At 36.1% G+C, this 13118-nt stretch overlaps 1 protein-coding gene across 1 annotated transcript in view; it reads right to left on the bottom strand.

Annotated features, from left to right (window-relative positions):
• Positions 1–9461: 9461 nt before the first annotated feature.
• Positions 9462–13118, bottom strand: part of LOC120351564 (protein ecdysoneless-like) — a 6477-nt gene continuing 2820 nt past the window's right edge. Inside the window, exon 3 of the mRNA XM_039429371.1 lies at positions 9462–9516. Coding sequence (XP_039285305.1) covers positions 9462–9516 — 55 coding nt within the window. The remainder of the gene's footprint in view (positions 9517–13118) is intronic.

The following is a 13118-nucleotide window of genomic DNA, read 5'->3' as shown; positions in this document are numbered from 1 at the left end:
GAGACTCCCAAATTAGCACTAGAGGTACTATCTACAACCGACTCACCCAGATTCTAGCTCAAGCAGACGATGTAGACATTGTTAGCAGGTCTACAGCATCTATGACGCTTATGGAAGGCTTGAGGAGGCTGCAAAAAAATAGGTCTTGTCATTAATGAGAAGAAATCCAAAGTGATGGTGGCTGGTGGCTCGGGGGCATTAGGCACGCATGAACGGGAAGCACTCATTGAAATTGATGGAAAGCATTTTGAGATTGTGGAAGAGTTTATATATCTAGGATCTTCTATAAATGCCACAAATGATACAAGCAGAGAGGTGAGGAGAAGAGTATTGCTAGCAAATAGATGCTATTTTGCCATGTCCAATATTTTGAAGAGCCAAACTGTGAGTAGAAAGACCAAGCTGATGCTCTACCGGACTATCATTTTGCATGTTCTGTTATACGGTAGCGAGACATGGGCGACCACACTAGCAGACGAAAAAATGCTTGGCTTGTTTGAGAGGAAAATCCTGAGGAGGATCTTTGGGGGTGTACAGGAATCGGGAGCCTGGCGCCGGCGACACAATGAAGAGTTGTACAGGTTGTACCAGCACGCAGATGTGGTAACCTTGATGCGAGTACGCAGGCTAAGATTGGCAGGGCACCTGATGAGAGCTGACGACGCATACCCGCCAAAGATGGTTATGGAAGGAAGACTGTACGGTCGGAGAAAGAGAGGACGTCAAAAACTAGATGGATGGATGTGGTGAATAATGACGCCTCAGTGATAGGTGTGCGGAGATGGAGAAGTGCAGCGTTGGACAGGGATGCTTGGAGGCAGAAGTTGAGAGAGGCTGTGACCCGCACTGGGTTGTAAAGCCAAAGAAGAAGAAGAAGAGGATAATTACTAAGAAACCATGTTTTTCATGGTTTTCTCGAAAACGGCTCTAACGATTTTCTTCAAATTGATACCATGGATATCTATTTATAAGCCCTATCAACTGACATGAGTCTCATTTCTGGGAAAATTGCAGGAGCTCCGTAATATTATTGAGAAAAATGGCGGATAATTACTAAAAAACCATGTCTTTCACGATTTTCTCAGAAATAACTTGACCGATTTTTTTCAAATTCATACCCTGTATAGTTATTTATCAGCTCTATCAACTGGCATGTCTCCTTTCAGGGAAACTAATGGGGGGTCCACCCCATCCTTGAGAAATGGACTTAGTAACCTTCTTTCTCGTGCATGAGGTAGGGTAGGTAGCGCCGTTCATAAAAAGAACACATAGTCGACATATTTCATCTGTAGAACAGCTGTTTTGACGACTTTGAGAAAATCTATCGAATTTCACAATTTACACAAAGGAAAAAGTACTCTGAAAACAATTATACATACACATATACAGAAGTCTGATCGTAGTTTCAAATATGAGCAAGGAAAGTTGTGTGAGTGTACCACACCAGATTTTTTTAGTGAGAATGAACAGTTAATATTACATCAAAAAACCTGTATCAGCTACCGTCAGTAGAGGGCATTGACAAGATAGAGGATCGGCAACGTTGTTCTCCACTGCCATTATAAGGTGGACCTCACTATACACTTAACTGCACTACATTTATCTTATATTCTTTCCTATTATTCGCTTTTTCTCTACCTTATCTACTCCTTTCCTGATTGTTATCCATCTCCCACTTCGCCTCCCTTCGTATCCTTCTTCTTCTACTTCTGCTTCCACTTCTTTCTCCTCCTACTCCTACCGATTCTTCACATTCTCCTTCTTCTACTCCGTCTCTTCTTCCCCTCTTCGCTTACTTCCCCCTCTTCACCTACTTCCCCTACAATATGCCACTTCGCGCGTTAATATTGCAACCAACCTAGCAGTCACGTCTGAAAAATGTGACTATAACCTACTTTTCTCCTTTTTTCTCGCTGCCCAAGTAGTAATAGTAACACTTCCCTGCCCATTGCAACCTTCACGCATGCTCATTGCCATTTTTGGTTGTGGGCAAGTGAGGAGGGTTAATAGCAACCATCCTTCCTTCATCCCATGCAATTGGAATGTGCACTTATGAGAAATATTTCATTGCTTCTTTTCCTTCTCCTTCTCCTTCTTCTTCATCCTTCTACTTCCTTCTTTCTCTGCTATCTTTCTTGTTCTTGCTCTTTTTCTTGTTCTTGTTCTTGTTCTTGTTCTTGTTCTTGTTCTTGTTCTTGTTCTTGTTCTTGTTCTTGTTCTTGTTCTTGTTTTTGTTCTTGTTCTTGTTCTTGTTATTCTTGTTATTCTTCTTCTTCTTGTTCTTGTTGTTGTTGTTGTTGTTGTTGTTGTTGTTGTTGTTGTTGTTGTTGTTGTTCTTCTTCTTCTTCTTCTTCTTCTTCTTCTTCTTCTTCTTCTTCTTCTCTTCTTCTTCTTCTTCTTCTTCTTCTTCTTCTTCTTCTCCTTCTCCTTCTTCTTCTCCTTCTCCTCCTTCTCCTCATTCTCCTCATTCTCCTCATTCTCCTCATTCTCCTCCTTCTCCTCCTCCCCCTTATTCCTCTCCTTCTTCTACTTCTTCGTATTTTACTACTATTTGTTTTTGGGATGGGAATAGTCTAAATGTGCGTACACATTTACGCGCCGCGAACATGAGCAATTCACTTTTAATCAGCTGATGCCAAGCTTTTTATATCTGTATCTTACCGTTTCTGTAAAAATACAGATATAATCAGCTGATTAAAAGTGAATTGCTCATGTTCGCGCCGCGAACATGAGCAATTCACTTTCAATCAGCTGATGCCAAGCTTTTTATATCTGTATCTTACCGTTTCTGTAAAAATACAGATATAATCAGCTGATTAAAAGTGAATTGCTCATCTTAGCGGCGCGTATATCTGTACGCACCTTAATTATAGTCATCCCCGTTCCACACCACTGCAATATTGAGATGTTCCATTCATGAAAAATATCTCGTAGCTGTTACATTGGGAGGGGGGGAGTCTATAGTCAACCCCACCTTTCCCCCACAAAACCCTTCTGAATGTGTTCTTATGTAATAGTGCTTTACGTAACAAGTCCGGTAACGATAATTTACCACCTAAGTATGATTGTTTCAGAATTATCATACGAATGCGGTAAATACGTTACCGTACAAGTTACGTACAATATTTTTTGTTAAACTTATCTGAGAAAGAATAATATTTCTGAGAAACAGAAACCATTACCTGCTGCTGCTCGAGCTACTGCATTCTATAAACATGACCTAGCCCGTAGCGCCTAGTTCATAACAGACAGACCCTTTGAGCTCAAATAAAATATAAAGGCCTAAATTATAAGATTTCAGATGAATTCTCATAACATGAAACTCCTTAAATGAGTTCTTTAATTATTTGAGTTAATATATTAATATTACTCAGATGTTATTAGGACTCAGTAGTGTCCTAACATACTCGACTGTAAAGAGAACATATGATCTCTTTACAGTATTGTATGCTGTAATGAAAATCACATGCTTTCTTGTTTTGCAAACAGCTGTTTACCGGCTTGATTTAATGCATGGAAAACAGCTGTAATTAAGTAAGAATGTCAAAAAATATTTCCTTGCTTTTTACAGTGAGGAAAGGATGGGCTGACCTGACAGTAGACCTTCCTACAACTTCCTTTGAAATGTGTACTTATGAGAAATATTTCCTCGCTTTTTCTGTGTTGGGTTGTGTGAGGGGGAAGGTGAGGGCTGACAGAAGGCCTCCCCCAAAACTCCCTTTGAAATGCCTACTTATGGGAAATATTGCACAACTTCTGAGTTGCCGAGATTTCTTGTTATTGGTTTAGACGCTTCTATTCCGTTTCTGTTTCCTTCGTTTCTATTTCTTTCCAGTTCCCATCGTTTCCTTATTCTTCAGCTCCCTCCGAAATATTTACACGAATGATGGGAATGTGATAGAGCACGAGTAGTCTACTTCTCAAGTGAATATCAACAAAATTCAGAAGTGGGTCAGAGATTTTCAAGATGCAGTTGATAGAATCGTACAATATTGGAATCATATACACGAAACCTTCTTAAGTAAATATCAACAAAATCAAAAAATAGGTCAGAGATTCTTGAGGTGCAGTTGAGAGGGTCACCCAATATTCCGATGAACCTTCTACAATTTAATTACTGCTGAAATTCTTCAGACGAGGTTATTGCAAAGGATTCCTCACCAACAAAATAGAGCATACGATATTATTAGTGTACAACTAATGGTTATTAATGGAAATATACAACATGTTAGATATTATAAAAGCGAGCATGGTCATGATACAAGCATTATCATTGATGAGAATTGTAATAATAGTTTTTGTTGTTTATTAATGTAATAAGAATCTCTTGTATGAAATATTAATATTATATAATAATTATTATAGAATCAACCGCATGGACTGATGTAAAAGTCTCTGTAGGCCAATCATAGGTCAGAAAAATGACACCAAAAAGGGATGATATTCAAACATATATTCTATTTTGTTATCAACAACTAGAAAAGGGCTTATCATATGCGGTAACACATTGTATGTTGAATAAGGAGAAATATGAAGAGAATTTAATTACTAATAAAAGGCAGGTAATTTAAGTTTATTATTGTAAGCAAGAACTATTCTCTTACTCATCTCTGACATGATGTATACGTCATACTATTTCCACCAATAGCAAAATTCTATGCAAATTGAGTAAGACGGAACTGCTCAAGCAAGAGTTTTTTGAGAAGAGAGACACTACTTCCCTTTCAATGCCTTCACTGTAAAGACCTTGTTCTCAAAGTTACCATTTTTCTAGTGAGATTCTTATTTGTTAAATTTATGTAATTTAAATGTTAGCCTATATCTGAGGCAATATTATTCGTCATATTTGTAAAATTATTCTATCAATTGATTACTTATTATTATTCATTATCTTATTATTCATTTTGTATCAGTGGAGGAAATAATTTATTTATAAATGATATCTCCCATGTGCTGAAGATTGAAGTTGGGACGAACCATCGAATCGAAATTAATTCAAAGAAACTACCATACCAAGAAGGATCACGTGAATTTTCTTTTCATTTTTTGGGGCCCCACCCTTCGCTTCGAAAAGTACAGAAATTACTGCAAATTTTTCTTTGCTAATCATTAATGGCCACGTCGAAAGCGAAAATAGCTTAAGTGTACTGAATTGTAATTGTTAGTTTTGTGGTCGTTTAACTGTCCTCATCTGCCTGAATCACGACCCTGATTAAATTTCACATATTGTAATATTTTCTAGTTAAATCATTGAAATCATAATTATAATCTTCAAGAATTTTTAAACTTTGTAGAAGAACGAGCATGATCATCATAGCACTAATTCAAATAAGCCTGTCAGCAGAAAATTATTCAAAACCTGTTTATCAAATCTTGAAATTGAACTGTTTATTAATTATTATTACTGTTCATTATATTTCAAATTCAATACTTCATTTCCTGAGTTCGATTATTTCTTTAGCCATTCAGATTTTGTGTTTGGCACGTTTGTACTTGTTAAGCACCGATCAAAAACGATCATTGAAATAATTGATCCAAATTTGGTTCAAGGAACAGAGATCTAAGTGGAGGTATCAAGTGGGGTCGGATCGAGATCATACGTTCTCTGTCCTTACCTGCTAACATCTCAGCTTCTATCTGTGCCCTTCATCGACTTAGGAATAAAAGTTCCTACCACAGAGCAGAAACAGTTACAGCGTAGAGAATCATACAATAGAGCCTGAAACTTGGAAAGATTCTGTCCGCGAAGTATCTTCCGAACGGCATTTGGTATATCAAACCGAGCCTAGACCGTCGGAATTTATTAGTGGCACAATCCCGCAAATTATATGCACCAAGTTCCTTGCTCGACCTGTTTGATTTTGTGCACTGTCCACAATACAGGTAATAATTTGAGGTCTCTGAATCTGGTGTCTAGCAATTGCTACACTACGACACATACTTGCAGAGAATATTATTCTCATAGACATAGTTATTGAACAGATCAAGGGTGTGCAGGAGTTTGTGCTTCCCGCGATTTGGACTATTTAATTAAATCTTATATTGAATCTCTCAGTTTGGTGTTCAGTAGAATTCATCCACATACTCAAAAATTTGAGATTACGACACCGAGGGTTCAGTGTAAGATTTTATACCTGTGTGACGGCATTTAAATAAGTGACCCCACAATATCAACAAAATCACGAGGTAGGTCAGATATTCCTGAGAAGCAGTTGTAAGGGTCACCCAATATTCACGATGAACCTTCTAGAATTTAATTACTGCTGAAATTCTTCAGACGAGGTATTTGCAAGGGATTCCTCGCCAACAAAATAGCATACTACGAATATTATTAGTGTACAACTATTAGTTCTTCATTGAAAGTATTACTGGGCTTCTCTATTATAATTAAGGCTTCACTCAATCACTATAATCAGTCACCCATAATCATGATAGACCAAACTGATTTCGTGCCGGTTGCACAAAAGCCGGTTAAATTTCAAACGTGATTCATTCACTAGAACCATCAGAAAAGCCGTCTTTTCAAAAAAGCATTCTCTAATTGGTTCTTGTGAAATCATTCACGGTTAAAATTTAACCGGCTTTTGTGCAACCGGGCCTCAATCTTCAAATTGTTCGTTAATTCTCCATTTCTATTTTGTAGGAATTAATTAATTCTTAATTAATTAATTAACTTAATTTTAATTAAAAATAATTAATAAGAATAAATAATTATTTTTAATTAAATAATTAATTAATTAATTAATTAATTAATTAATTAATTAATTAATAATTAATTATTAATTAATTAATTAATTAATTAATTAATTAATTCAACAACAGCCCAGCTATGGACATAGCTCAGGTATAATGGATGCGTATGTCAAACTTCATTCATTCATACAACAATTATATCATCAAAAAGGTAGGGAGAGGAAAAATAAGGTAACCTTGAGCTATTCGTCTCTCCCATTTATATAAGGTTACACATAGTCCTAAATAGGTTGACTCTGGTTAGTTTCTTCACTTCACAAAATTTTCAGTCCTTAATTATTCTTGTCCCAATATAATTTGTGTATCATTGCAACGAATATCCAACAATTGAAGTCCATTAATGGGAATCTAATCTCGTTTCTAAACTATCACAGCAATTTGTCCAACAACTAATCAGTTTACGTCATCGACAAACGTCAATCCAACCTGTCAACTCCAGGCAACGCTTTGCATTATAATGACCTCGATTCAAACTCAGTTTAACATCAATTGGTAAACCGTTAACACAAAATTGCTTTCGCATGCATTCAGCATAATTTGGGCAGGTCCTAATGAGATTGGAGTGAAATTTGGAAGCTGACTTCAGCATTATACCATAAACCCATTAACAGCGCTACAATTTCCATCGTAATCATGTCCAAGCTATCATGGTTTATGAATGGAATTATATTTGCTACAGTTTCTGTCATAATCGTTTCCAAACAATCATGATTATGAATGGAATTATATTTTCTACAATATTTATGTCATAATCGTTTCCAAATAATCATAGATTATAAATGGAATATACTCTCAACAATTCCCTTGATAAACAATCATGGTTTATGGATCTATTATAATTATTGACCGAGCGAAGTGAAGTCCAAGATTCAAGTCGACGGTTTGGCATTTCTCTTAATGTTTGAATGTTTGAATGTTTAAATGTTTATATGTTGCGCATTTACGGTGAAACGCGGTAATAGATTTTCATGAAATTTGACAGGTACGTTCATTTTTTAATTGCGCGTCGACGTATATACAAGGTTTTTGGAAATTCTGCATTTCAAGGATAATATTAAAGGAAAACGGAGCCTCCTTCATACGCCAATATTAGATTAAAAATCAGACTATAGAATTATTCATCATAAATAAGCTGACAAGTGATTACACAGATGTGTGGAGAAGCCAGTCTATTGCTGTATTTCCATAAGGTCTATAGTTTCAATCAGGTACTTGTGGATGAGAATACTGCGTGAGGTCTACTGTTCACAGAACTACTAGTATAAAAGCGAAATGGCACTCACTCACTGACTGACTCACTCACTAGCAGAGCTAAAAATCTACTCGACCAAAAACGTTCAAATTTGATAGGTATGTTAAGTTGGCCCATGTTCAGAGGCGCACTAAGGACGGATTTGCAAAAAATTCAAATGATACGCCCGAAATCTGCCTTTTTCCAGCGTTTTTTTAGCTTTATCAAGAACAAATGAACAGAAAATGTTCAAATTTACTACAGAAATTTACAAATTTACTACAAAGGCTTGACTGCAGTACAATAGTAATTTTCTTAATATCCTAACGAAGTTTTCCACCCTGCACTAATTAATATCGGTGATTGAATCGAGCGAGGAAGTACTTTGACTTTCTGATGGAATGAAGCATGCTCAAATAATGAAAAATGCAGGCGAGCGAAGCGAGCCCGCTGATCTCATTCTTGGACGATCCAGTCGGGGGTACTTTCAGGGGGACTCAACCCCTGGCTAGACGGATATGGCGAGCGAAGCGAGCCTGACGGCTAGTGGTGTTATATTTGCTATAATCTCCGTCATAATCGTTTTCAAATAATCATGATTTTAAGAATGAAATTTGATTCTCAACAGTTTCCATCATAGTCGATCTCGAACAATTATGGTTCATGAACGGACTTATATTTCTATCATAATCCTGTCCTCAATCTATGTATGGAATTATATGATTGATGAAATGGAGCTCCATTCTCAACAATCTCCATCATAGTAGTTTCCAACCAACTATGATCCATGAATGGGATTCTATTCTGTGCAATTTCCATCATAATCCCGTCCTCAGTTTATGGATGAAATTATATGGTTGATGAAATATGGGGCACATTGTTGAAATTGCATGCCATGGATACTAATAGTGCATTGTTATAACTTGATAATCTAGTGTTAGAATCTGATGGCAGTTTGAGCACTATTCAGAAGTTAATGACTTTGCATAATGGGAGATTGTTATCCTAGTAAGAGCTCACAGAATTGCAGTGTGATACTAGGATTTGACGGGAGTTTCGTGGTGGGTTATTGTTATCTCCATACTCCATATTGTATGAACACAAGTGATAATACAAGAGTGATAATAGTGTGATATCATGTGATTTCATAGAAGTTGATGGATTTATGATATTTGTGAGTAGATATTTGCTAGCTTGTTAGTTAGATGGGTTTTCAGATTTGACTGGGATCCGTATTATATAGTCTTCATTAATAACAATAAAGTGCTCACAGAGCTTTTATTTTCGACTATTTTAGAGTTCCGTGAACCATTTCACTAATTCGAGGACGCTAAATCCGAATCTGAAATCAAATTTTTGCATAAAAAAGTAGATATTTGCTAGCTTGTTAGTTGATGGGTTTACAGATTTGACTGGGAACCGTTTTATATAGTCTTCATTAATAACAATAAAGTGCTCACAGAGCTTTTATTTTCGACTATTTTAGAGTTCCCGCGAACCATTCCACTAATTCGAGGGCGCTGAATCCGAATCTGAAATCGAAATTTGATAGAAAATGTAGATTTTAGATTTTTGGTAACTACACGCGCCCGGCCAGGAGAGCCTACACACTCATGGATTTCGCCCGAGCCGAGCCAAGACAGGCAAAATCCGTAGGTTTGTAGGGCCCTTTAGTTTTTCATATTATTGTAACGGAAAGTTATTTCAAGATTCTATTGATATTTCCGCTTGAAAATACTGTCAAGGCTCTAGAACCATTTGATTATTTTTATTATTTCTTTGCTGTATTGATACTGTTTGATGTCGATAAAGAGCTCGACAATATTTTAATGTTGGATGAAACCAGGACCTCCCAAGGTATTCAGGAGGTCCTGATGAAAACCCATTTCTCACACAAATCTCACATGGGTTCAAAACTTTTTTCACACTCAAAGTATAACAATTCAACAGAGTTATGATTGTTGTCATGTAATACTTCATCAATTATTCCAAAATTGTATCATCTCCGCAACGTGTTCGACAGCTCAAAACACTTTTGTTCCAGTTAGTTATATTCAATACGTGACCTGATGTGATTTGAACGTGATTTCCCTAGATTAATGGGGTGAATTTGGTTATGATGTACGTCACGCACAATAAACTACGAAACGTGATTAATTGCAGGGTGAGAGTTTCACTTTAAACTGACAGAATTTCTTGCAATGCTACTCATTCAATAATTGATGATGACAGTTTGAAGTGAATTCTTTACTATGTCAGCATTGGTTTAATGGGGAGCGTGGTGTTATTTGCATAGTGAGGTCCACGTTATAATTGCAGTGTGATACTAGGATTTGACGGGAGTTTCGTGGTGGGTTATTGTTATCTCCATAGTCATATTGTATGAACACAAGTGATACTACAAGAGTGATAATAGTGTGATATCATGTGATTCATAGAAGTTGATGGGATTTATGATATTTGTGAGTAGATATTTGCTAGCTTGTTAGTTAATGGTTTTCAGATTTGACTGGGATCCGTATTATATAGTCTTCATTAATAACAATAAAGTGCTCACAGAGCTTTTATTTTCGACTATTTTAGAGTTCCGTGAACCATTTCACTAATTCGAGGACGCTAAATCCGAATCTGAAATCAAATTTTTGCATAAAAAAGTAGATATTTGCTAGCTTGTTAGTTGATGGGTTTACAGATTTGACTGGGAACCGTTTATATAGTCTTCATTAATAACAATAAAGTGCTCACAGAGCTTTTATTTTCGACTATTTTAGAGTTCCCGCGAGCCATTTCACTAATTCGAGGGCGCTGAATCAGAATCTGAAATTGAAATTTTGATAGAAAAATGTAGATTTTTAGATTTTTGGTAACTACACGCGCCCGGCCAGGAGAGCCTACACACTCATGGATTTCGCCCGAGCCGAGCCAAGACAGGCCAAATCCGCGAGCCAAATCCGTAGGTTTGTAGGGCCCTTTAGTTTTTCATATTATTGTAACGGAAAGTTATTTCAAGATTCTATTGATATTTCCACTTGAAAATACTGTCAAGACTCTAAAACCATTTGATTATTCTTATTATTTCTTTGCTGTATTGATACTGTTTGATGTCGATAAAGAGCTCGACAATATTTTAATGTTGGATGAAACCAGGACCTCCCAAGGTATTCAGGAGGTCCTGATGAAACACATTTCTCACACAAATCTCACATGGGTTCAAAACTTTTTTCACACTCAAAGTATAACAATTTCAACAGAGTTATGATTGTTGTCATGTAATACTTCATCAATTATTCCAAATTTGTATCATCTCCGCAACGTGTTCGACAGCTCAAAACACTTTTGTTCCAGTTAGTTATATTCAATACGTGACCTGATGTGATTTGAACGTGATTTCCCCTAGATTAATGGGGTGAATTTGGTTATGATGTACGTCACGCACAATAAACTACGAAACGTGATTAATTGCAGGTGTGAGAGTTTCACTTTAAACTGACAGAATTTCTTGCAATGCTACTCATTCAATAATTGATGATGACAGTTTGAAGTGAATTCTTTACTATGTCAGCATTGGTTTAATGGGGAGCGTGGTGTTATTTGCATAGTGAGGTCCACGTTATAATGGCAGTATTTGATTGAAATTGGTGTTGCAATTCTTGTCTATCACCTTTGTATCATCTTCCTGTAGTAAGGTCCAAGTTATAATGGCAGTATTTGATTTAAGATTGGTGTTGCAATTCTTGTTATCTTCGTATCATCTTTGTATCATCTTCCTATAGTGAAGTCCACGTTATAATGACAGTATTTGATTAACATTGGTGTTGCTATCCTTGTTTATCACCTTCATATCATCTTCCTTTAGTAAACTCCATGTCATACATAATAGCAGAATTTGACTAAAATTGGTGCTGCTATCCTTGTCTATCAACCGTGTATCATCTTTGTTAATAAAATGGTTAGTCAGTTATTTGTCTTGTTACTTAATGGATTCATACTTCTCATTAACAGACTACCGGAAGGAAGGGAGGGAGCTGAGGAATGAAATCTGTTTACACAGATGATATTCGTAGCATCTTTTTATCATCTTCGTATCATCTTTGTATTATCTTCTTATCAACTTGGTATCATCTTCCTCTGGTGAGGACCACGTTAATAATGGCAGTATTTGACTAATATTAGTGTTACTGTTCTTGTCTATCATCCGTCTATCATCTTTGTATCATATTTGTATAATCATTGTATCATCTTGTTATCACCTTCGTATCATATTCAACTTTGTATCATCTTCCAGTAGTGAGGTCCTCGTTATAATGACAGTATTTGATTAACATTGGTGTTTCTGTCCTTGTTTATGATCTTTGTATCATCTTCGTATCATTTCATTTCATTTCATTTCATTTCATTTCATTTATTCATAGACAATAGATACAATCCAGGTAAAAACAACAGGCATTCGCCCAAAACTGCTTTAAACCTTAATTTGGAATAAACAGACTAGAGGTTATGTAAATATGATAACTTAATTAACACACTATTTTGATTCAAAAATGTGTTTACTACAATAATTTTGAATTTTTAGATTAATTAATTTCAAAATACAAATTCAAACAAGAATCGTCCTTCAAAATCACAAAAAATATTAAAATTTCACTCAAATCCACAAATTTTACTCATGTTAAAATTCCAAACGTCAAGACATCAATAATAATAATATGATTGTATCATCATTGTATCATCTTTGTATCATCTTCATAGTGAGATACATGTAAAATGACAGTATTCGATTAACATTGATGTTGCTATCCTTGCTTATCATCTTCGTACCATTCTTGTATCATTCTATTATAGTGAGGTCCACGTTATAATGGCACTATTAGATTAACATTGGTGTTGCTATTCTAGTCTATCATTTGACAAAGCAGAATTACAGAATAGGTTTAGAATGGAAACTGTCAATAATACGCCTATCTAACTAATGCTTTTTACATGGCGCAAATAGTAGACACGTCACGTGACCTTAGGAAGTTCCAATCCTGGTCTTCTGATTGGCTCGTGGCAGTGAACGAGATCATTTAAGTGATCCGAACCTACCATCAATCCATTACAATGCGGCGCTTCTAACAAGATGGCGGATTTTTGC

This window comes from Nilaparvata lugens, chromosome 5 (assembly GCF_014356525.2).
Source record: "Nilaparvata lugens isolate BPH chromosome 5, ASM1435652v1, whole genome shotgun sequence".
In the NCBI taxonomy this organism is placed as follows: Eukaryota; Metazoa; Arthropoda; class Insecta; order Hemiptera; family Delphacidae; genus Nilaparvata; species Nilaparvata lugens.
This window is presented reverse-complemented; position numbering and strand designations above follow the sequence as displayed.